The 25933-nt window shown below is 49.9% G+C and overlaps 1 protein-coding gene across 1 annotated transcript; it reads right to left on the bottom strand.

The window, feature by feature from the left end:
• Window positions 1-1051: 1051 nt before the first annotated feature.
• F2 (coagulation factor II, thrombin) lies at window positions 1052-19971 on the bottom strand. The gene is made up of 14 exons (XM_003909960.4): window positions 19858-19971; window positions 19290-19474; window positions 18597-18621; window positions 18303-18353; window positions 15806-15911; window positions 15573-15709; window positions 12894-13208; window positions 12443-12571; window positions 12233-12359; window positions 10944-11111; window positions 10271-10444; window positions 9535-9716; window positions 1437-1507; window positions 1052-1293 (listed from the first exon to the last, which is right to left on the bottom strand). Exons 1-14 carry the CDS (start codon window positions 19934-19936, stop codon window positions 1150-1152), a joined length of 1893 nt encoding a protein of 630 aa, XP_003910009.2. The 5' UTR covers window positions 19937-19971; the 3' UTR covers window positions 1052-1149.
• Window positions 19972-25933: the final 5962 nt, after the last annotated feature.

Below are 25933 nucleotides of genomic sequence, written 5' to 3'. Positions count from 1 at the left end.
TTATAAACAGGGTTTCACTGTCACCCAGGCTACAGTGCAAGTGCAGTGATATGATCATGGCTCACTGCAGCCTCAACCTCCCGGACTCAAGTGATCCTCCCAAGTAACCTTGACTACAGGCACATGCCACCACGCCCAGCTAATTTTATTTTTTGGGGTCTCACCACATTGCCCAGACTGATCTCACATTCCTAGCCTCAACTTTAGTCTCCTAAATTGCTGAGATTACAGGTGTGAGCTACCATGCCGTACCTGATCTGACATCATTTTAAATGATATGAGGGAAGATGTAGGGAGTTAACTAAAAAAACACCGGCCTCGGCCGGGCTCGGTGGCTCAAGCCTGTAATCCCAGCATCTCGGGAGGCCGGTGATGTGGTGGATCACAAGGTCAGAGATCGAGACCATCCTACACACGTGAAACCCCCGCCTACTAAAAAAATACAAAAACTAGCCGGGCGTGGCGGGCGCCTGTGTAGTCCCAACTACTGGGAGCTGAGGCAGGAGAATGGCGTGGAACCCCGGGAGGCGGAGCTTGCAGTGAGCTGAGACCCGCCACTGCACTCCAGCCTGGGCGGGCAGGATGAGACCTCGCCTCAAAAAAAAAAAAAAAAAAAAAAAAAAAAAAAAGCACCGGCCTCATTCAATATTTTCTATATTTGAAGTCCTACTTTGACCTTTCTTAGCCATGTGACTTTAGACAAGGTACTTCTCCAAATCTCAGTTTACTCACCTACCTCTTATGAGGATTAAATGAGATAATCCGTTAAAGCCCAGAGGGTGGAATATCTTAAATGCCTATAAATTCAACCTGCCATCTTTCCTCTCACCTGGCCCTGCTCTGAAGATGGTGCATTATTTTGGGACAGGATCTCACTCTGTCACCCAGGCTGGAGTGCTGGGCTCAAGCAGTCCTCCCATTTCAGCCTCCCGAGTGCTGGGACTACCGGTGTGCACCAGGTGGTGGATTCTCAAGTCTTCTTTATCCAGCAGTATCACTGGCTCTTCCTGAGCCCAGAGAGCTGCCCATGAATAGCACTGGGAGCACTGAAGCTCGTTGAGAGTCACTTTTATTGGGAACCATAGTTTTAGAAACAGCAAAATAATTATTTCACTGGATTGGTTCCAGGAGCCCAGAATGAGTGGCCCCCTAATCTCCAAACTGATCAATGACCTTCTGTATCCACTTCTTCAGGCGGAACACGTGTGTGTAGAAGCCATATTTCCCATCCCGGTCACAGCCTTCACCCCATGAGACGATGCCCATTTGATACCAGCGTTTGTTTAAGGGGTTCTGAAGAAGAAAGATGAGGTTTCCAATAGAGTCAGGTTCAAGGCCACATCAGTATTCCCCTGCCAGGCAACTGTTTCTAGATACAAGAGTTTCTCCCCATCCCCAGATGAGTTCACCAGGCCCTGGGCTTTAGAGAAGCTTACCTTCATGACAAAGGGTCCCCCGCTGTCGCCTTCACAGGCATCCCCTCGTTTCCCTTCACCAGGCTTGTAACCTTGAGAGAAAACAGCCGTCCGTGCTCAGGAGCATAGCTCGTAGCCCAGCCACACCCCTTCATGAGACACAGCTGGTGATAGTCCACTTACCCCTCCAATCATTCTTGCTCTCCTCACTTCCTCGCCCTATACATCCAGTCCTAGCAAATCTTGTCAGCTCTACCTTCAACATAGATCCCAAGTCCAACCCCTTCTTACCATTTCTAGCTCCAGCTCCTGAACCACTAGTTTCCTTCATTCTTTGCCCACCTACAATGTATTCTCTACCCAAGAGGCAGAATAATGCTTTTAAAAAGTTGGACCAGGCCAGGGTAGGTGGCTCATGCCCAAGCCGGGTAGATCACTTGAGCTCAGGAGTTCAAGACCAACCTGGGCAATATGGCAAAACCCTGTCTCTACAAAAAATTAGCTGGGTATGGTGGCACATGCCTGTAGTCCCAGCTACTTGGGAGGCTGAGAGAGGAGGATCCCTTGCGCCTGGGAGGTTAAGGCTGCAGTGAGCCGTAATCATGTCACTACACTCCAGCCTGGGCGACAGAGTGAGACCCTGTCTCAAAAAAATCAATAATGAAAGACCAAGAAAAATTAAAAAATTTAAAAATTAAAAAGTTAGACCTACAAGTCTGATGAGGATAATAATGGTAGTTGCCTTTACCCAAATCTCCCCAAGTAACCTCTACAAACAATATAGAACAACACTAACAACAATAAAACCTACACAGAAAAACCACACCTTCACCAGGCGCTGTGGCTCATACCTATAATCTCAGCACTTTGGGAGGCCAAGGCAGGCAGATCATGAGGTCAGGAGTTTAAGACCAGCCTGGCCAACATGGTGAAACCCTACCTCTACTAAAAATACAAAAATTAGCCAGGCATAGTGGTGTGCACCTGTAATCCCAGCTACTCAGGAGACTGAGGTAAGAGAATTGCTTGAACCCAGGAGGTGGAGGTGGAGGTTGCAGTGAACCGAGATTGCACCACTGCAGTACAGCCTGAGTGACAGAACAAGACTCCATCTTGAAAAATAAAATAAAATAATTAGCTGGACATGGTGGCATGTACCTATGGTCCTAGCTATACGTGGGAGGCTGAAGCAAGAAGAGAATTGCTTGAGCCCAGGAGTTCAAGGCTGCAATGAGCTATGACTGTGCCACTGTACTCTAGCCTGGGCAATAGAACAAGACCCTATCTGGGAAAAAAAAAAAAAAAAAAAAAGCTAGCAAGAGAACAGCAAAGTAAAGCAGACAGAAACATAAGAAAACTTTTTAAGAGATAAAAGCAGAAATTAATGAACCTCAATAGAAAAATAATAGGCCTGGCCAGGTGTGGTAGCTCACACCTGTAATCCCAGCACTTTGGGAGGCTGAGGTGGGCGGATCACAAGGTCAGGAGATCGAGACCATCCTGGCGAACACAGTGAAGCCCTGTCTCTACTAAAAATACAAAAAATTAGCCAGGCGTGGCAGTGTGTACTTGTAGTCCCAGCTACTCAGAAGGCTGAGGCAGGAGAGCTTGCAGTGAGCCAAGATCGCGCCACTGCACTCCAGCCTGGGTAATAGAGCAAGACTCTGTCTCAAAAAAAAAAAAAAAAAAAAAAAAAGGCCAGGTACAGTGGCTCACTCCTGTAATCCCAGCACTTTGGGAAGCTGAGGCAGGCAGATCACGAGGTCAGGAGTTCGAGACCAGCCTGGCTAACATGGTGAAACCCCGTCTCTACTAAAAATATAAAAAAATTAGCCAGGCATGGTGGCATGTACCTGTAATCCCAGCTACTTGGGAGGCTGAGGCAGGAGAATCACTTGAACCCAGGAGGTGAAGGTTGTGGTGATCTGAGATCGCACCACTGCACTCCAGCCTGGGTAACAGAGTGAGACTATGTCTCAAAACAAAAAAAAGAAAAATAATAGGCCTAATAATTTCATAAATCAAATCCCTAGGTATTTGTTTTGAGAAAATCGGCAAGCCATTAGCTAATTTACTCAAGAAAAATAAGATATTACAAATATATAAAATAAGATACCAAGGGAAAAAATTATAAGAGAATACATTGCAGCAGTCAAGAAAGATACAATAATAGACTTGAACAAATATGAAGACATTTCTTATCCTTGGATAAAATGACTCAATATAAAAAAATATGTCCATTCTCCCAGTTAATTTATTAAAGTATCATAATCCCAATAAAAATACCACCAAGCTTTTTTATAGACCTAGACATATTGATACTAACGTTCATATGGAAAAACAAACATGCAAGAATTGCTAGGAAAACACTGGAAAGAAAAACTAAAAAAGAACATTAGCCTTCCCAGCTATGTATGCTAAAGCCTCTATCATTAAAACAATGTGATGCTGTGCACAGACAGACAACAGACCAGGAGAGCCAAGTCAAACGTCCAGAAACATATTCATCCCTAAGCATACTCTATCCATAGAAATCTAGAATGTGGGGCTGGGCACCGTGGCTCATGCTGGTAATCCCAGCACTTTGGGAGGCCAAGGCAGGAGGATCACTTGAGCCCAGGAGTTCGAGACCAGCCTGGGTAACATAGCAAGACCCTGTCTCTACAAATCAAATAAAATTAGCTGGGTGCAGGAAAAAATAAAACTAAAAACTAAAACCTAGGTCAGGTATGATGGCTCATGTCTGTAATCCCAGCAGTTTGGGAGGCCAAGGTGGGAGAACTGCTCAAGCCCAGCCAGGAGTTCGAGATCAGCCTGGGCAGCATAGGGAGACTTGTCTCTATTTCAAATAAATAAATGAAAATAAAATACAATCTAGAATGTGATAAAGGTGAAATCTCAAATCACTAGTTCATAGACTTTTTTTTTTTTTTTGAGATGGAGTCTCGCTCTGTCACCAGGCTGGAGTGCAGTGGTGCCATCTCGGCTCACTGCAATCTCCACTTCCCAGGTTCAAGTGATTCCCCTGCCTCAGCCTCCCAAGTAGCTGAGACTACAGGCGCCCGCCACCATGCCTGGCTAATTTTTTGTATTTTAGTAGAGACAGGGTTTCACCATGTCAGCCAGGATTGTCTCGAACTCCTGACCTTGTGATCCGCCCACCTCGGCCTCCCAAAGTGCTGGGATTACAGGCGTGAACCACTGCGCCCGGCCAGACGGAGTTTTTGCTTTTGTTGCCCAGGCTGGAGTGCAATGGCGGGATCTCAGCTCACTGCAACCTCCGCCTCCTGGGTTCAAGCGATTCTCCTGCCTCAGCCTCCCGAGTATTTGGGATTATAGGCATGCGCTTGCACGTCTGGCTAATTTTGTATTTTTAGCAGAGACGGGGTTTTTCCATGTTGGGCAGGCTGGTCTTGAACTCCTGACTTCAGGTGGTCCGCCCGCCTCGGCCTCCCAAAGTGCTAGGATTGCAGGTGTGAGCCACCGCACCTGGCTGATTTTTTTTTTTTTTTTTTTTTAATAGAAACAGGGTCTCACTCTGTCACCCAGGCTGGAGTGCAATGGAGCAGTCATCTCACTGCAGTATTGAACTCCTAGCCTCAAGCAATCCTCCTAACTCAGCCTCTCAAGTAGCTGAGACTACAAGGCACATGCCACCATGCCCAGCTAATTTAAAAAATTTTTTTTTTCCTTTTTTTTTTTTTTTTTTGAGATGGAGTCTCACTCTGTCGCCAGGCTGGAGTGCAGTGGCGCCATCTCGGCTCACTGCAACCTCTGCCTCCTGGGTTCAAGCGATTCCCCTGCCTCAGCCTCCTGAGTAGCTGGGACTACAGGCGTGTACCACCACACCCGGCTAATTTTTTGTATTTTAGTGGAGACACGGGTTTCACCATGTTGGCCAGGATGGTCTTGAACTCCTGACCTCAGGTGATCCCCCGCCTCTGCCTCCCAGAGTGCTGGGATTACAAGTGTAAGCCACCACACCTGGCCAGGAAAAGTTTATCTAACTCTGATTCAAAATCCAGATTTAATAAAATAAATGATAAATTTGACTATCTAGTAATTTTTTAAACTGCATGGCCAAAAAAATTATACATGAGGTTAAAAAAACTGACAAACAGCAGGGCACAGTGGCTTAAGCCTGTAATCCCAGCACTTTGGGAGGCCAAGACGGGCGGATCATGAGGTCAGGAGATCGAGACCATCCTGGCTAACACGGTGAAACCCCGTCTCTACTAAAAAAATACAAAAAACTAGCCGGGCGTGGTGGCAGGTGCCTGTAGTCCCAGCTACTCGGGAGGCTGAGGCAGGAGAATGGCGTGAACCCGGGAGGCGGAGCTTGCAGTGAGCTGAGATCTGGCCACTGCACTCCAACCTGGGCAACAGAGCGAGACTCTGTCTCAAAAAAAAAAAAAAAAAAAAAACTGACAAACTAGGAGAAAACATTTGCAATATATATCACAAATAAAGGCCTAGTATAAATGTGAAGAACTCACAAAAATTGATAAGAAAGGGACCAAAAAGGGACATGAAGAGACAATTCACAAAAAAATTATATAATACAGCCGGGCGCGGTGGCTCAAGCCTGTAATCCCAGCACTTTGGGAGGCCGAGACGGGCGGATCACGAGGTCAGGAGATCGAGACCATACTGGCTAACACGGTGAAACCCCGTCTCTACTAAAAAATACAAAAAACTAGCCGGGCGAGGTGGCGGACGCCTGTAGTCCCAGCTACTCGGGAGGCTGAGGCAGGAGAATGGCGTAAACCCGGGAGGCGGAGCTTGCAGTGAGCTGAGATCCGGCCACTGCACTCCAGCCTGGGCGACAGAGCGAGACTCCGTCTCAACAACAACAACAACAAAAAAAAAAAAAAAAAAAAAAAATTATATAATACAAATGCTAGCCAGGCACGCACCTGTGGTCCCAGCTACTCAGGAGGCTGAGGCAGGAGAATCACTTGAACCAGGGAAGTGGAGGCTGCAGTGAGCCAAGATTGCACCATTGCACTCCAGCCTAGGTGACAAAGCGAGACTCTGTCTCAAAAAAATAATTATATAAAAATAGTCCTTAGGCCAGGCGTGGTGGCTCATGCCTGTAATCCCAGCACTTTGGGAGGCCGAGGCGGGAGGATCACGAGGTAAGGAGTTTGAGACGAGCCTGGCCAAAATGGTGAAACCCTGTCTCTACTAAAAATACAAAAATTATCTCAGCACAGTGACTTGTGCCTATAGTCCCAGCTGCTTGGGAGGCTGAGGCAGGAGAATCACTTGAACCCAGGAGGTGAAGCTTGCAGTGAGCCAAAATTGTGCCACTGTACTCCAGCCTAGGTGACAGAGGGCATCTCAAAAAAAAAAAAAAAAAAAAAAGTTCCTTAATCATACGAAAAGATGTTCAACCTCATTTTCAATTTGAAAGCTGTCCATTAAAACAATTTTGATGTACTATTTCTCACCTCTCAGATTGGTAAAAATTTAAAACTGTGACATTCTTTTGGCAAGGTTGTAGGGAAACAGGCATTCTCATACACTGTGATGGAAATGCAAACTGGTACAACCCTTATGGAAAGAAATTTTAAAATCTCTAAAAAATGACATACATGTTTGCCTTTTGACTTAACAATACTACTTCTAAAAATTTCCTAGGAGAGGCCAGGCATGGTGGCTCACATCTGTAATCCCAGCACTTTGGGAGGCTAAGTTGGGTGGATCACTTGAGCTCAGAGTTCAAGACCAGTCTGGGCAACACAGTAAGACCCAGTCTCTACAAAAAATACAAAAATTAGCTGGGCATGGTGGTGTGTGCCTGAAGCCCCAGCTACTCAGGAGGCTAAAGTGGGAGGTTGGCTTGAGTTCAGGAGGCAGAGGTTACAGTGGGCCGAGTCCAGCCATAGGATTGGTTTTAATAGTGTTATGGATGGAGGATTTTGAAACTGTAATCTAGTATTGCTCAAATAGGCAAGTGCATTACAGATAATGGGGGTCAGGTTTCTTACTGTCAACAGAGAGTTACAAATATGGAAAAGGAAAAGCTAAAATTAATCCTGTGGTGTTAGAATGGAATTGGAGGTTTCAGTAGGAACTCACGGTTTTTTATATAGATGATAGAGATATTGGTATATGCATCGTATAATTTTTTTCTGGTCCTGTCCACTAAGAGAGCCTAGAAGTAATGACATCCCACTAGCAATGTGCACACGCCAGCACCCAGATCTCAGTTCTAAATTCCAGTCTCCACTAGAAGGGTTCCCTGGAGAAATGGCTGCTTCCAACACTACAGTCAGGAAAGTAGGATCAACCTGAAACATCTTGCTATGCCAGAAAGTAAGAAAGTACTCAAAGAATGACAGAACATCTCCCCAAGTCACAGAAGCCAGCTTGAAGGAACTCCCACTGGCCAAACTTGGGATCATCTGAGCATCAAAAGAAATAACAGTAGTAACAAAGTATGGCCTGGCACAGCGGCTCATGCCCGTAATCCCAGAACCTTGGGAGGCTGAGGTGGGCGGATCACCTGAGGTCAGGAGTTCGAGACCAGCCTGGCCAACATGGTGAAACCCTGTCTCTACTACAAATACAAAAATTAGCTGGGCATGGTGGTACATGCCTGTGATTCCAGCTATTCGGGAGGCCGAGGTGGGAGAATCGCTTGAATCTGGGAGGAAGAGGTTGCAGTGAGCCGAGATTGTGCCACTGCACTCAAGCCTGGGTGTCAAAAAAATAATTTCTGGGTTTTAATATTTGTACTGTGGTTATGTAAGAGAACATCCTTGGGTTGGGTTTTTTTTTTTTTTTTTTTTTGGGAAATACTTAAGTATTTATGGGTGAAAAGAAACCATATTCACGATTTGCTCTCAAACTATGCACACATATATATATATATATAAAAACTCCCACACATCCACAGAATGGAGGACAATCTGGATGACAGTATACAGGAAATCTTTCTATTATTTTTGCAACTTTTCTGTGAGTCTGAAATTACACTAAATTTTTATTTTTTACTTTTCAAGTCAGTCAGATCATTTCTTAACCTGCCTCAAGCCCCTCGATAACTTCCCATCTCACTCAATGAAGTCCTTCCAGGCCCTAAAGGAAGTGGCTCTCCTCTGCCTGGGCCCTTCTCTCCCTCACCCACTGCTGCTCCTCCTCAGCACCCCAGGCCTCCCTACTGCTCCCCAGACAAGACAAGTGTGCTCACATCTCAGGGCCTTTGCGCCTGCCATGCCCCCAGCCTGCGGTGCTCCTCCCCTAGACATGCTTGCTCACTCCTTCCTTCCCCTCTTCCAGTCCCTGCCCAGACATCACCTTCTCAGGGAGGCCTTCTCCAACCTTCTCTGACCACCTGATTGATTGATTGATCGATCGATGGAGTCTCACTCTGTTGCCCAGGCTGGAGTGCAGCTCACTGCCCGAATTCAGGTCACTGCAACCTCCGCCTCCCGGGCTCAAGCAATTCTCGTGCCTCAGCCTCCTGAGTAGCTGGGATTACAGGCATGCATCACCATGCCTGGCAAATTTTTGTATTTTTAGTAGAGATGGGGTTTCACCATGTTGGCCAGGCTGGTTTCGAACTCCTGACCTCAAGTGATCTGCCCGCCTCGTCTGGCCACCCCATTTAGAAGCCCACCTCATCAGCCCTTCTCTCTCCCTGTGCTTCATTTTTCTTCACAGCACTGGTCAGGGATTGCTGTTTTAGATCTGTTTACGGACGTGCCCCCCTCCTAGGAAGGAAGCCCTCTGAGGGCACAGACATTGTCGGTCTGGGTCCCTGCTGTATACCCTAGAACACTGCCTGGAAGGTAATAGGTGCTCAATAAATATCTGCTGAGCAGTTGAATGAATGGCGTTTCCCCACCCGCAGCCTCTTGCTGCTATCTGAGCTCACATATATCGAACACTTCACTGGTGACTGATACTATGCCAAATATATTAATATATGCTACTTCATTTAACCCTCCCATAACCTTATGGGATAGACTTTTACCTCCATTTTACAGAGGAAGAAACTGAGCCACCAAGAGGTTAGGCAACTTGCCCAAAGTCACATGCCTTGAACCCAGGCACAACTCAGTCCTCCCAACCCGGGCCCCACTGTTTCCTCAGCCCGCCCCAGACTTGCCAGCACAGAACATGTTGTCAGTGATGCGGATCCGAGTAGAGTCCTTGCAGACCGACCGCTCCACGATGGGCAGGTTCACCACCTGCAGGACGCTGGGCTGCACCTTACCAACGTTGGCCGTCCACGTCTCCTTCAGGTTGCCCCAGCCTGTCACCCGCCCCTTGTATCCAGCCTGGAACAAGCTTCGAGGAAGGAAGAAGGGCCTGGTGAGAGCCAACCCTCGCAGGAGCCGCCTGGCCCCAATGCCATTTCTTAGAGACCAGAATCTAAAACGTCCGTGCTGGCCGGGCACCGAGGCTCACACCTCTCGTCTCAGCACTTTGGGAGGCTGAGGCGGGCGGATCACTTGAGGTCAGGGGTTTGAGACCAGCCTGGCTGACACGGTGAAACCCACCAGTCTCTACTAAAAATACAAAAATTAGCCTGTAATCCCAGCTACTCAGGAGGCTGAGGCAGGAGAGTCGCTTGAACCTGGGAGGAGGGGTTGCAGTGAGCCCAGATCACACGACTACACTCCAGCCTGGGAGACAAGAGTGGAACTCCGTCAATAAATTATTTATTATGTTTATTTAACATAAATAAAAAATAAAACGCCAGTGCTGAAAAGAACTTTTGGGTTCACTCCAAGAAACTGAGGCCTGGAAAAGGGAAAGGGGCTCTGCAAGGCTGCCTGGTATCAGAGCCAGGCCCAGAACTCGGCTTCTGCCCCTCAGCTAATAAGCGTCTGGTTGCCCACCTGGCTGCCGTCTCCCTGTCGGGCAGGCACACGGGGTGGATGTAGTCGCTGAAGGTAACGGGCTTCTTCAGCTTCATCAGGGCAATGTCCCGGTCCAGGTTCTCCCGCCAGTTGTACCTGGGGTGGATGTAGATCTTTTCCAGCATGGATATCTTTTCAATGTTTCGCTCATACCTGCAGAGACCCCAAGAGAGAAATGGAGAAGCTGCAGGTTCACCCAGCAAGGGGCAGGAAACTGCCTGCCCTTGGGGTCTGGGAGACAGGGTGTCCTGCAGGCCACCAGGGAGGGGATAGGGCTGGCTCCTGCCGTGGCAGCCCCCTGGCCATTTCTTCCTGGGCCTAAAGCCGTGCCGGGCTTTGGAGTCAGACAGTCAGGAGGACAGGGACAAGGGCACAGGCTGCACACCCTGGTCCAGACAGACTCTATTTTCGGAGACTCCCATATGGGCCATATCCTGGTGTTGGAGGGCCCCGGAGACAGACAGGTTTCCCCCCTCTAGCTCCAAGCCTCAGTCAGGACATGACCAAATGGACTTTCCAGCAGAGACTGCCGGGATGTCATATTCTGGGGGTATCCAGAACATCCCATTGTCCCGGAGCCACCAGGGCCCCTCATGATCGCTCTGGAGGACTCAGACCCCTGCCAGACACCCACAGGCCACCAGTTCTGTACCTGGTGCGGGAGTGCTTGCCAATGCGCACCAGAAGGTCATTCTCAGTGAAGTTCTTGTCCCAGGGCGGGTACAGGAGGCAGTGGGCGGCGGTGAGGACCCAGCGGTCACTGATGAGGCTGGCCCCACACAGCAGCTCCTGGGGACTCTTCCGGAAAAGCATCACCTGCCTAGGAGGGGGAGCAGGAAGCATTAGGAGCTGAGGGTGAGGGGGCTGCCTGTACACCAGCCCTAGAAGTAACAAGTCCCAGGTCTAAGAACCCAGCGGGGCAGAGCTGCCTCCGGGGCCCAGATCCAAGCTTGGGCTGGCCGCCCTTGGGGCCTGGAGCCTCCATGTGATGCTGAGGGGTTGCCTCACACTTTTTTTTTTTTGAGACAGGGTTTCACTCTTGTCACCCAGGCTGGAGTGCAATGGTACAGTCACAGCTTACTGAAGCCTCAACCTCCTGCGCTCAAGCAATCCTCCCGCCTCAGCCTCCTTAGTAGCTGGGACTACAGGGATATGCTGCTATACCTGGCTAATTTTTGCATTTTTAGTAGAGACGGGGTTTTACCATTTTGCCCAGACTGGCTTTGAACTCCTGACCTCAAGTGATCTTCCCTTCTTGGCCTCCCAAAGTGCTGGGATTACAGGGGTGAGCCACTGCACCTGACCTGCCTCCTGCTTTTTGTACTCCCTTACTAGGTCCTTCCAGTCCAGAGTTCACACAGCGTAGCCCAGCTCTGGAATCAGAAGAACTGGATTCAAACCCATTAGCAGTGTGCGGAGGTGAGCCACCAGCTCTGTGAGCCTCAGCTTTACCATCTGCTTAGAAGTAAAGCACCCATGGCCCGGGGGCGGTGGCTCACGCCTGTAATCCCAACACTTTGGGAGGCTGAGGCAGGTGGATCACTTGAGGTCAGGAGTTCAAGACCAGCCTGGCCAACATGGTGAAACCCTGTTTCTACTTAAAATAACAAAAATTAGCTGGGTGTGGTGGCGCATGTCTGTAAATTCAGCTACTCAGGAGGCTGAGGCAAGAGAATCGTTTGAACCTGGAAGGCAGAAGTTGCAGTGAGCCGAGATTTTGGCACTGCACTCCAGCCTAGGTGACAGAGCAAGACTCCATCTTAAAAAAAAAAAAGGAAGGAAATAACCCATCTCATGTGGCTGCTGTGCAGTTGGTGGGATCCTGGATGCTCAGCTGTTGTCATCTATAAAGCCCGGGCCTGTGGGCAGGGCCGGAGGGTGGGGGGCCAGCAGCACACCTGCCCCCAGGAGTGAATGGTAGCACAGGGCTCCGGGACACACCAAGGTGACATGCCGATCTCTGCATCCCAGCCCTCCACAATGCGCCCGTCGATGTAGGATTCCAGGAGTTCTCCTTCAGTTTTGTCCTCCAGCGACTTCTTCTCAAACAGAGGTCGCAGCCCACAGTCTGCAGAGCAAGCCAAGCGGTGAGGGGCAAGTGCTGGCCACCAGCCCCACAGCCCCGCGTCCCTCAGATGCCCACTACCTCACCTGCTTCTCCCAAGCCGAAGGTCCTCGGATCGAAGAAAGTCTGGTACTCACTGGTGGCGGTACGCCCTTCGATGGCCCTGTCTGTGTCCTCACCCAGCCCATCTCCTGTCTCCTCATCCACGGCCTCCTCTGTTGGGACCCGGGCACCGGCTGGGACTCGGCTGGGCCATTCCTCACGCATCCCCTAGATCCCCCCAATTCCCCTGTGGGCCTTGGAGGCCGTTTGGTGCAGAGGTTAAGAGTGCATGCACAGTTGGGCTACTAGGCAATAACCTCCTGGGGCCTCAATGTACTTATCTATGAAATGGGCACAGGACCTTACCCCTACCTGGTTACTGTAAGGCTGTTATGAGCACACTCAACGCGGTAAGTGTTCGGTAAGCAGAAGCAACTGTTGTTATTCCCACCAGGATTCGTCCCTGCATCTCAGGCCCCTACCCAGGCAGCTCACCACAATAGTTGAGGTCGCAGTACTCAAAGTCACCAGGCTTCCCGGCCACATAGCACCACACGCCCTCCTCATCCCCATCTGGGTTGCGGCAGAAGTTCTCCACCAGCTGCACGGCCGAGTCAAAGTCCTGGTGCTTGCTCAGGGCCTTGGCCTGCGTGCTGTCCCAGGCTAGGCAGGGGAGCCCATGTGTGGTCACTGCCAGGCGCCCCTGGTACTGCCGCCCCCGATCAGGGACACACTCCTCCGATGGAAGTGACAGATTCACACTGGAGCCTCTGGAGCGTGGAGTCATCGCTACAGTGACTTGATCCTGGCCTGGTGGGTGAGGGGTAAGGAAGCAGCAGAGTGAGTGAGACCACACATGGACCGGAACAGACAGGGATGTGAACCCCAGTCTTGCTGCTTTTTGCCTGTGTGACCTCAGGTTACTTAACCTCTCTGGGCTTCTGTCTGTCTGCCTTTAAAGGGGTTACTAATGCCACTCTTGCAGGCTTGTTGAGAGGATTAAACAAAATATACAGCATAAGTGTCTGGCACATAATAAACCAGAGATAATAACCGGGTTTGGCCTGCCGGGCTATCTGTAATCAACTGGTAGTTGCTGCCTGGGGCTGCTGGAGGAGTCTGTTTTTATGGCAACACAGCAGGAAGCTTGCTGGGATCACTAAGCTGTTCACCTGGATAGGTCAGTTTCTGCAAGCCTGCAACTTATCATCAGTGTGTGCGCACGTGTATGGGGGCTGGGAGGTAAATGGTAGCTGTTTTTGTTAGGATAAACTTGCTACAAGACCAATCCCAGGGGCCAGCCGCAGTGGCTTACACCTGTAATCCCAGAATTTTGGGAGGCTGAGCAGGGCAGATCACCTGAGATCAGGAGTTTGAGATCAGCCTGGCCAATGTGGAGAAACCCGTCTCTACTAAAAATACAAAAATTAACCAGGTGTGGTGGCATATGCCTGCAGTCCCAGCTATATGGGAGGCTGAGGCAGGAGAATCGCCTGAACCCAGGAGGTGGAGGCAGTGAGCCAAGATTGTGCCACTGTACTCCAGCCTGGGTAACAGAGTGAGACTCCGTCTCAAAAAAAAAAAAAAAAAAAAAAAGGCTGGGCACAGTGGCTCACCCCTGTAATCCCGGCACTTTGGGAGGCCGAAGTGCGAGGATCACGAGGTCAGAAGTTTGAGATCAGCCTGGCCAACATGGTGAAACCCCATCTCTACTACATACAAAAAAATTAGCCGGGTGTGGTGGCACACACTTGTAATCCTAGCTACTCAGGAGGCTGAGGCAGGAGAATTGCTTGAACCTGGTAGGTGGAGGTTGCAGTGAACTGAGATCACACCACTGCACTCCAGCAGCCTGGGCGAGGGAGTGAGACTCTGTCTCAGAAAGAAAAAAAAAGACCATCCCCAGGAACAAGCAATGGACCCAACAGGGATGCCTAGAGAACAAAGAATACCAACCCATGTTTGTGGGACTGGTAACCGGCACAAATTCTTTACCCCTGGCTGCATCCACATCCTTTGCTCTGTGATTTTACAGGCCGACGTGTAGTTCACCTCTTGACCCTAGCCTTGAACATATACTTGCTCTGGCCAATGGAACGTGGGCAGGGCTGACTGTGCCTGTTCTGAGCCTAGGCCTTCAGGACAGAAGATGCTTTTCTGTTCATTGTTTTCTGTGTCTGTCATCAGCATAAGAATAGTTTTCCCAGGTACTGCTGTCTTTCAGCCTCAGCCCCAGCATGATCGCACGTGGAGCAGATCTAGGCCCAACACTCAACGAGGAACCAGGCTCAGCTGGACCCATTATTTGAATCAGAGCCACCCAGCCAGGGCCAGCCTCTGTCAGTTGACCCTACAAGACATCATCAGCGAGTGCAGCTGAGATCAGCAGCGCCACGCCCGCCAACCCTCACGGGAAAAAGAAATGCTTATTGTGGTCTGCCTTGGGGAAGGGTAGCTATAGCTACTTAACACACCAGGGAAAATAATGATGACAGAATCCTGCAGGGCCAAACTGCACAAGGCTTGCTCTGTGATACTCAGAACAGGGCGTGTGGACAGAAATGGCTAGGGAGGGCTTCCCGGAGGAAGGAGTGCCTTGATCAGAAAGGAGGCATGTTTGGAATGAGCCACAGCCTGGACCATAAGGAAGTCAAGAGTGGGAAGCAGGAGGAGGAGGCTGGCAGATCCCCCCACTCAGATCCCGATTCCCTGACTTCACTGAGCAACAGGCACAGATATGATCTGAATGACTGATGCCAGCTCTGAAGGTGGCCAGCATCTTTTTTTTTTCTTTTTTTTTCTTTTTTTGAAACAGAGTTTTGCTCTTGTCACCAAGGCTGAAGTGCAATGGCACGATCTCAGCTCACTACAACCTCTGCCTCCCGGGTTCAAGCGATTCTGCTGCCTCAGCCTCCTGAGTAGCTGGGATTACAGGCACCCGCCACCATGCCTGGCTAATTTTTGTATTTTTAGTAGAGATGGGGTTTTGCCATGTTGGCCAGGCTGATCTCAAACCCCTGATCTCAGGTGATCCACTTGCTTCAGCCTCCCAAAGTGCCGGGATTACAGGCATGAGCCACTGTACCGCCAGCATTCTTGGTTCCCATCCCAGGCTGCCAGGCCCCATGAAGCCCCCGGGCCTTGACCATGGGCCACGCCCTGCCCCCAGCTCACCACACACAGGGATGCTGCATTCCTCCCTCCTCACGGTGGGGTCTGTAGTGTAGCACCAGGGTCCTGTGGTGCTGCCGTCAGGGTTGCGGCAGAAATTCTCCTGCAGGTCGGCCCCGGGATGGGTGGTGGAGTTGATTCTGGAACAGGAAATTGCCCAACAGGAGGCTGTTGCGCACGAGATATCCTTGCTTCCTGTTCTCAGCCCCTGGTGGAAAGGCCGGCCCCTCACTCACTCAGGCTTATGTGGGTAGCGACTCCTCCATAGCTGGCACTCAATGCCTGACCGGGTGATGTTCACATGCCCTCGGTAGTTCGTACCCAGACCCTCAGCACAGTTACCTGCGGAGACCCCACCCCAGTCAGCCTTGGAGCCTGGGGACTTATTTCCTCTCTCCCAGCAAAGTTCTGTCTATCCCCCACCTCCAAGCTCATGCAGGTCCACAATCCTTAACCTGCATTCACCCAGCCCCTCCTCCTCTGCATCCAGCAGTTCTCCCATTCACTCAACAGTGGCTGCCAAATATTTGCTGAGTGCCCACCATGTGACAGGCACTGTCGGGTGCTCAGCACACATCAACCAATAGGACAGTCACAGCCCTGCCCTCATGGAGCTTCCATTCAGTGGCTTCTCTTGGCCAGCAGGATAAAAAAGTGACCAAGGCCTTTTCATCTGGCCCTGGTCTACCTGTCCCTGCTAGCTTGGCTCCTCGTGCCTCTGGGTCTTTCCACGGGCTGTTTCTTCTGCCTGGAATGCCCACTTGTCCATCCATGCATCCCACCAGGCCAGGCAGAACTCTGCCTCTCCTGGGAAGTCATCTCTCTTCTGGCAAACCAGACACTCATTTTCCTGTGTTCTCTTGGTGCCTTGAACGGAACTTTTCTTGCAATCACTTTATTTATTTATTTTTTGTTTTTATTTATTTATTTTGAGATGGGGTCCTGCTCTGTTGCCCAGGCTGGAGTGCAGTAGCACGATCTCAGCTCACTACAACCTCTACCTCCCAGATTCAAGCAATTCTCCCCTCTCAGCCTCCCTAGTAGCTATGATTAAAGGCACGTGCCAACACGCCCCAGCTAATTTTTGTATTTTTAATAGAGGCGGGGGGTTTCACCATGTTGGCCAGGATGGTCTCAAACCCCTGGCCTCAAGTGATCCGCCCACCTCAGCCTCTCAAAGTGCTAGGAATACAGGCTTGAGCCCACCCGGCTGCAATCACTTTAATATTTTGTATTTTTGTTCTCTTTTGAGATTGTGAATTCCTTGAAGGCAGAGACTGTATTTGATTCTCTTAAAATCCCCAGCACCTGATATAGTGCGGGGCACATAGCAGGAACTTTGTAAAGTATCTGTTGAGTATGTAATTTAACAAATGAGGCCGGGTGTGGTGGCTCACGCCTATAATCCCAGCACTCTGGGAGGCCGAGGCTGGTAGATCACCTGAGGTCAGGAGTTTGTGACCAGCCTGACCAACATGGTGAAAACCCATCTCTACTAAAAATACAAAAAATTAGCTGGACATGGTGGTGTGTGCCTGTAATCCCAGCTACCCAGGAGGCGGAGGCAGGAGAATTGCTTGAATTCGCTAGGCAGAGGTGGCAGCGAGCTGAGATTGCACTGTTGCACTCCAGCCTGGGCGACAGAACAAGACTCCATCTCCAAAAAAAAAAAAAAAAAAAAGAAAGAAAGAAAGTACGGCAGCCAGGCGCGGTGGCTCACACTTGTAATCCTACTACTTTGGGAGGTTGAGATGGGAGAATTGCCTGAGCCCAGGAGTTCAAGACCAGCGTGGGCAAAAAAGGGAGCCCCTGTCTCTTACTAACAAATAAACAAATAAAGAGTTCCAAGTCACGGAGCCTTTTGTCATGCTAAAGGTGCCTTCAGAACGCAGTGCAGGAGGGAGGGTGCTCCCTGAAGTCTCAGCAAAAGTGGCGACATTTGAAGCAGTCCTTGAAGGATAGGGAAGTATTCAGTAGGTGGTGATGGTTGCTCCAGAGGAAATCGACAACATATGCAAGGCCAGGTGCTAGAAACACCTTGGCGCGCTTAGGGAAGTCCTTGGTGTCAGAGCAGCCGGGGGTTTGGGTTCCTGTTTGGTGCAATGACACCTAAAGCTAGAAGGGGAATGTGATGTCATCAGAGCTCTGACTAGGTCGGGGCAGAGACTCGGGTCAGGCAAAGGAGAATGAAGCCTTAAACATGAATTCATGGCTAGGCGCAGTGGCTCACGTCTATACTCCCAGCACTTTGGAAGGCCAAGGCAGGTGGATCACGAGGTCAGGAGTTCAAGACCAGCCTGGCTAACATGGTGAAACCCGGTCTCTACTAAAAATACAAAAATTAGCCGGGCGTGGTGACGGGCACCTGTATTTCTAGCTACTTGGGAGGCTGAGGCAGAGAATTGCTTGAACCTGGAAGGTGGAGTCTGCAGTGAGCTGAGATCGTGCCACTGCACTCCAGCCTGGGCGACAGAGTGAGACTCTGTCTCAAAAAAATAAATAAATAAAAAATAATCCATTCATTCATTCATTCGTTCCTCCAACTTGAATCATCTGACTGCATGCCAGACACAGAGCCAGGCACAAAGACACATCTTGACCCTAGGAATGGGAGCAACGTCGGACACTGGGGACCGCCTCGGCCTCCACTGGCCACACTCCAAACCCACCCCTGAGCTCTTCTCTCGGGCTCCCCTCCATGTCCTGACCCCCAACCCCGTGTCACTTGCTCACCTTCCAGACATGCAGCAAGCGTATCTCGAGACGTCCTCACCGTCTCACAAGCTGGAAAAGACCCAGGTGTTTACCCTTGGGATTGGGGTACGGCCAGGATGGGCTGGAGTCAAGGGTGGATGGGATGTTGGTGAGAAACAGAGAGATGGATGGACAGATGGGAGGGACGGAGGAAGGAGTGGGGAAGGGGTGGACAGGTGGATGGCTGGGTGCAGCAGAAGATTCTCCAGGTAGAATTCTCTCACTGGGGTCCCCAGGCCTCCCTTCCTGGGGCAAATCCTTCCCGGTGCTCACCTGTGTACTTGGCCCAGAAAGCATCCTGAAAAACAAGGGCTGGGAGTGAGGCTACGGCAGCTCCTGTTTTGTGTTTAGTAAATGTTATGTCTCCTCCTCACGCTTTCCTTCACCCTGGTCATGCAGGGGGCAGGCTCTGGGGAGGTTTGTGGCAGAGTTTCCTACTTTTGTTTCCAAAAGGAGAAGAATATTTGAGGATAGGGGAGTTTCTCCAACACACACACCGAGACTGAACAAGACTGGGGGAGATGGAAGGAGAGGGGGCCGTGGGACCCTGGCAGAGCCCTACAGACAGGGAAGGTGACACAGAGCTCCAGGAACACTGAGTCTTGAGTCCGGGGCTTGTGGTGGCCTCCCCAGAGTCCCACCCCTCAAGGGTGGTGCAGGAGGCTGCCGCTAAGGAGGCCATGTGGACACAGAGCCCCAGGGCAGGCGGATGTCTGAAGACTGTGGAGGCCTCCCCACGTCATGGAGCCACACAGGACCCCGGAACCTTGACAGAGTCCAGGCACAGGGACCCCCAGGAAAGGCTGAGGCCACTCCTCTAGCCAGCCCCGTGAGGAGGGGCTCAGAGTTCAAATGAGGCTGTGAGCGGTGAAGGGGCTGTGGCGTTCCTCTCTTGCTTCTCTGTGGAAGTGTCTAGAGTTGGGCCCGCTCTGAGGCCCTGGAGCCGTCCGAGCAGCCCAGGCTCACCGTGGCCGTGGAGGACTCCAGAGCCTCGAAGGCCTCCTCGTAGCTACACATCTCCTCCATGCATTCTCGCTCCAGGTTGCCCTTGAGCACCTCCTCCAGGAAGCCGCTGCTGGCTCGCCGGACCCGCTGGAGCAGCGACAGCGCTTGCTGAGGAGCCAGGAACACTTGCTGAGGAGCCAGGAACACTGCAGTGGGGGGGGTCATGGGACAGCGGCCTCAGGAGCAGGTGGTCTTGGCCATTGCGGGGGCAGGAAGCAAGCCCGCCCTCCCCTGCTGGCTTCTGAGAGGGGCTGTCTGGGCTGGCGGAAGTGCCTGGAAGGCTGCTAAATATGGCCCCCTGTGCCCCTCCTACACTGCCCCTTGCCCCCAGCCTGCTCCCCATATTGGAAGAGAGAAGCAGCCCTTCTCTTTCCAGTCCTGAGCTCCTGACTTCTTCCCCAAGCTGGCCGCCTGGGGCTGAGACCTACCTAGGGGCCAGCTCTGTGTGCTCTGTCCAGCCAGGAGACCCCGGTCCATGGGCCCACACCCCAATCCTCCAGCCTGTTCCAGCCTGCAAGCACCCCCTTACCATGCTGGCTGTGCACAAGGCTACACAAGGCAGCCAGGGCCAGGCAGCCAGGCAGCTGCAGGCCTCGGACGTGCGCCATAGTGTGTCAGCTCCTGGGTCACTGAGGAATTGTCTGTCCTGACCCCTCTGGGTTAATGTTGAACTAACATGAAGAAATCAGCGGAGAGGGTGAGGTCAGAGGGTCAGGGCCATGGGGATGGGTGGGTAGATAGTCCTCCTGTCCACCCCCGCCATCTGGGAGGACAGGTCCTCCTGGGACCAGGGATGGATGGTCTAGGAGGAGTCACAAAAAAAGGTCACTGTCACCCCCATCTCCCACCCTCCCTCTCTGAGACTTAGCCCATTCTGGCCAGTGGGGCTACGAGACTTTCCTGGAGCTCCTTCCAATCCTAACATACAGTGGTGGTTGCCTTTCATCTCTGCGTGCAACAGTTTCCTCATCTGTACAATGGGAATAATACTTTGTTGCGAGGACTAAAGGAGATTAGGAATGGAAAGCCCATGGAATATCGTAAGTTCTTAATAATCAGATCTGCACATATAGGCCAATGTGGGGGTTTGTGTAATCACAATACACAGATATCAAAAATAGAGACAAAGATAAAAGGTGTGGCCTGATGGAAGTTGCCCCTCGCCTTGGGATGCACCAGGGAGAGGAAGAGCCAACATTTGCCCAAGCCTCTCAGCCACTGGAGGAGGGGCCCATTTCTCCTCCTTCCTGTCTGCGGTGCCTAGAGGTGTGTTTGTGTGTGGCAGCTGCCTGGGAGGAGGAGTCAGGTCCAGGGACTCTTGGGCCTTTGGTCTATCTTCTGTCACCTCCCCTGCCTTCCACCCAGCCCTGGACTCCTGGCTACTCCAAATCCCTGGGTCTCCACTGCATGGCCCTCCTTCTCCCTGGCTACCTCCCCCATTTCCTGTTTGTGGTACCCAAAGCAAATATTAGTCCTGGGTCTAAGTAGGGCAGAGGGACAAAGAGCAGGAACATGGGGAGGCACAAGTTCTCGCCTCGCCTCAGCTGTCCTTTGGGCCCAGCTGTTTGGGGTCTAGACCAGGTCATGTGTGGGAACAGGGAGTTTTGGCAGAAAAACTGGGGACCAAGACTCCCACAAACACCTTAATTCCTGGGAGGCCCATTTCTTATATATTTTCATATATATATTTTTAGGCCAGGCACAGCGGCTCACACCTGTAATCCCAGCACTTTGGGAGGCCAACAAGGCAGGATCACTTGTGGCCAGGAGTTTGAGACCAGCCTGGGCAACATAGCAAGACCCTCATCTCTACCAAAAAAAAATTAAAAATTAGCTGGGAATGGTGGTGCATGCCTGAAGTCTAAGCTACTGGGAGGCTGAGGCAGGAGGATCACTTGAGCCCAGGAGTTCCAGGCTGCAATGAGCTATGATTGTACCACTGCACTCTAGCCTGGGTAACAGAGTAAGACCTTGTTTCTTTTACTTTCTTTTTTTTTTTTTTTTTTTGAGATGGAGTCTGGCTCTGTCACCCAGGCTGGAGTGCAGTGGAACAATCTTGGCTCACTGCAACTTCCATCTCCCTTGTTCAAGTGATTCTCCTACCTCAGCCTCCCAAGTAGCTGGGATTACAGACATGTGCCACCACACCTGGCTAATTTTTGTATTTTTAGTAGAGATGGGGTTTCACCACGTTGATCAGGATGGTCTCAAACTCCCGACCTCAGGTGATCTGCCCACCTACACCTTGGCCTCCCAAAGTGCTGGGATTACAGGCGTGAGCCACCATGCCTGGCCTCAATGAGACCCTGTTTCTAAAAAAATAAATTAAAATAAAACAAAATAGAATAAATAAAATTAAATTAAATACAAATATATATTTTGAGTTTTTGTTGTTGTTGTTTTGTTTTGTTTTTTTAGAGACGGAGTCTCGCTCTGCCGCCCAGGCTGGAGTGCAATAGCGAGATCTCAGCTCACTGCAACCTCCACCTCCTGGGTTCAAGCGATTTTCCTGCCTCAGCCCCCCGAATAGCTGGGACTACAGGCACCCGCCATCATGCCCGGCTAATTTTTGTATTTTTGTAGAGACAGAGTTTCACCACGTTGCCCAGGCTGGTCTTGAACTCCTAACCTCAGGTGATCTGCCCTCTTCAGCCTCCGAAAGTGCTAGGATTACAGGCATGAGCCACTGCGACCTACCTGTTGGTTTTTTTGTTTTGTTTTGTTTTTTGGTTTTTTTTTTTTGAGATGGAGTCTCTGTCACCCAGAAAGGAGTGCAGTGGCACGATCTCGGCTCACTGCAACCTCTGCCTCCTGAGTACAAGCGATTCTCCTGCCTCAGCCTCCCAAGTAGCTGGGATTATAAGCATGTACCACCCACGCCCAGCTAATTTTGTATTTTTAGTAGAGATGGGGTTCCACCATGTTGGTCAGGCTGGTCTCGAACTGCTGACCTCAGGTAATCCACCTGCCTCGGCCTCCCAAAGTGCTGGGATTACAAGCATGAGCCACTGCCCCTCCTCTTTGCAGACTTTTACTCACAGTTGCAGGCCTGCTGAGCATGACATTCTTATACCCAGAAATGGCTATCTTAGTCCGGGCTGCTATAAAATTACTGTAGGCCGGGTGCAGTGGCTCATGTCTCTACTCCCAATACTTTGGGAGGCCAAGGCGGGCCGATCACAAGGTCAGGAGTTCGGGACCAGCCTAGCCAACATGGTGAGAACCTGTCTCTACTAAAAACACATAAATTAGCTAGGCGTGGTGGCAGGAGCCTGTAATCCCAGCTACTCGGGAGACTGGGACAAAACAATTGCTTGAACCAGGGAGGCAGAGGTTGCAGTGAGCCAAGAGTGTGCCAATGCACTCCAGCCTAGGTGAAAGAGCAAGACTTCATCTCAAAAAAAAAAAAAAAAAAAAATTACAGTAAACTGGGTGGTTTAAAGAATAGACATCTACAAGGGGTCTTCAACAAGTTCATGGAAAATACGTATTATGAAAAACACTGCATAGATTTAAAAAAATTTTTGTGCACCAAAATAAACTCATAATAACTTGCTATAACATGAGTGAACAGGATGTAGTTTGAGGCACTAAGAAGGATAAGACATCAGTTTGAAGCAAGCCCTTATCAGAGCTAAAGGAATTCTGCTAAAATTGAAGCAAGAACAAACAACAAATTTATGGTGAAGCTTGGGTGGAAGAATGGTGAAATCACTGATGCTTTATGAGAAGTTTATGGAGACAATGTCCCAAAGAAATGAGCAGCTTACAAATGGACAACATTTTAAGAAGGGACAAGGCAGGCCGGGCGCGGTGGCTCATGCCTGTAATCCCACCACTTCGGGAGGCCAAGGCAGGTGGATCACTTGAGGACAAGAGTTCAAGACCGACCTGGCCAACATGGAGACACCTCGTCTCTACTAAAAATACAAAAATTAGCTGGGCATGGTGGTGTGTGCCTATAATCTCAGCAATTTGGGAGGCTGAGACAGGAGAATTGCTTGAACCCAGGAGGCGGAGGCTGCAGTGAGCTGAGATAATGCCACTGCACTCCAGCCTGGGTGACAGAGCAAGACTCTGACTCCAAAAAAAAAGAAGACATTTTTTTGACAAACAAAAACACTTAAATATAGGTTAGGTGTTTAGTGTACCACCATGGGTGCAGGACCACAATGGACTCAGCACATGCTTAGTCTTCAGGGTCTGATAAAAGCCCCCAGCCTTCAGGAACCAACTGTTCATTCTCCTTGGAACTCTGCAGGTCCTAGTTGGTACCATGCAGCCGAGTTCGGCATTCCTGCCTTTCAGCACAAACACGTGCCTGCACACTTAAAGCAGATATATATATATATATGTGTGTGTGTGTGTATATATATATATCTCCGCCTCCCGGGTTCAAGCAGTTCTCCTGTTTCAGCCACCCAAATAGCTGGGATTACAGGTGTGCGCCACCACACCCAGCTAATTTTTGTAATTTTAGTAGAGACAGGGTTTTACCATGCTGGCCAGGCTGGTCTCAAACTCTTGACTTCAGGTGATCTGCCCGCCTTGGCCCCTCAAAGTGCTGGGATTACAGGCATGAGCCACCACACCCAGCCTTAAAGCAGAGGTTCTTTCCCTCTAGGAGCAAGGCTATAACAAAGCAGGGGGCGGGGGATGCATTCCTGCCCAACAAGTTGGCATCAGACAAAATCATGGGTAAAGACCAATGCTAAGTTGTAAAGCAAATCTCTATAACCACTGAAAACAGTAAAATTATGTTCCAAGACATAGTGTTAGAGAATTTCAGGGCTCAAAGAAAGACCAGATATTATTTATTTATTATTAGTATTATTTAGAGACGGAGTTTCGCTCTATCGCCCAGGCTGGAATGCAGTGGCATGATCTCGGCTCACTGGAAGCTCCGCCTCCTGGGTTCATGCCATTCTCCTGCCTCAGCCTCCTAAGTAGCTGGGTCTACAGGCGCTCGCCGCCACGCCCAGCTAATTTTTTTGTATTTTTAGTAGAGACGGGGTTTCACTGTGTTAGCCAGAATGGAGAAAGACCAGATATTATTAAATCCAGCCATTTCCAAGCCTAGGGTTGTGTGCACGTTCTACAGGGTGGCCTTGTCTTTCTGCAAATATTTTGTTAAAACCTCAAAAATTGTGATTTTGCCTTATTAAGACAAAAATGAATTTTTTTTCCCTTTCGGCTGAAATTTTTTCTCTTTAGGTAGTTAATAATCTTATGTTTTTCTGAATCTGATCAGCAGTTTTCAATTTTTTATTTCTTCTTTCTTTTTTTTTTTTTTTTTTTTTGCCCTTCTGTAGATAGTGACTTAAGTAGTTTTCTATTTTGACTAGAAAATGTGAGTAAGTCGGCCGGGCACAGTGACTCACGCCTGTAATCCCAGCACTTTGAGAGGCCGAGGTGAGCAGAACACTTGAGGTCAGGAGTTTGAAATCAGCCTGGCCAACATGGTGAAATTCTGTCTCTACTAAAAATACAAAAAAATTAGCCGGGCCTGGTGGGCACCTATAATCCCAGCTACTCAGGAGGCTGAGGCAGAAGAATCACTTGAACCCGGGAGGTGGAGGCTGCAGTGAGCTGAAATCGTGCCACCGCACTCCAGCTTGGAGGACAAAAGGAGACTCTATTGCAAAAAAAAAAAAAAAAAGTATAAGTCAATTTCTATTTAGTAAAAATCTTTTAAAATATGGGATCCATAAGAGAAAAAAAGAAGTTAGCAAACGGTTCCATGACAGAGCCAAGATTGGGAACCATTAATTTCATCCAACTGCCCCACGTCTCTATGTGGTCATGGAGAATTGACCACATAGAGACCATTCTGGATGGTCATACAGAATTGGTGGTAGAGCTAGGATGGACACCCAGACTCCCGCTTCAGACCAACACTTTCGCCTCTCATAACCCTTGTGCCCTGACATTCTGGTAGAGTACAGCCTCACTGGGCCATAAAGTTGACCCAGAGAACCCGCACCTACAGTACAGAACTACTGTGTGGGTGATGCTGGCCTGCCCCAACAACTATACCTAAGGACACATGTTAAGTCCCTTAATTTTGCTTTAGGAGGACTGATGACAATACTGTTAAGTAAAATTTAGTAATTTGTTTTTTAATTTTTATTTTACTTTACTTTGAGATAGGGTGTCACTCTGTTGCCCAGGCTGGAGTACATACAGCAGGCTAGAGTGCAGTGGTGTGATCATAGCTCACTGCAGCCTTGAACTCCTGGCTCAAGTAATCCTCCCACCTCAGCCTCCTGAGTAGCGGGACTACAGGCACATGCCACCATGCCAAGCCTGTTTACAAAATTTGTTTATTTATTTATTGAGATGGAGTCTCGCTCTGTCTCCCACAGCAATGACATGATCTTGGCTCACTGCAACCTCCGCCTCCTGGGTTCAAGCAATTCTCCTGCCTCAGCTTCCCCAGTAACTGGGATTACATGCGTGCACCACCTCTCCTGGCTAATTTTTGTAATTTTAGTAGAGACAGGGTTTCGCCTTATTGCCCGGGCTGGTCTCAAACTGCTGAGCTCAAAGTGATCCACCTGCCTTGGCCTCCCAAAGTGTTAGAATTACAGGCATGAGCCACTGCG

The sequence above is a fragment of the Papio anubis genome, chromosome 12 (genome assembly GCF_008728515.1).
Source record: "Papio anubis isolate 15944 chromosome 12, Panubis1.0, whole genome shotgun sequence".
NCBI classification, from domain to species: domain Eukaryota; kingdom Metazoa; phylum Chordata; class Mammalia; order Primates; family Cercopithecidae; genus Papio; species Papio anubis.
The sequence above is the reverse complement of the archived record's forward strand: the minus strand, read 5'-3'. Positions and strand labels throughout refer to the sequence as shown.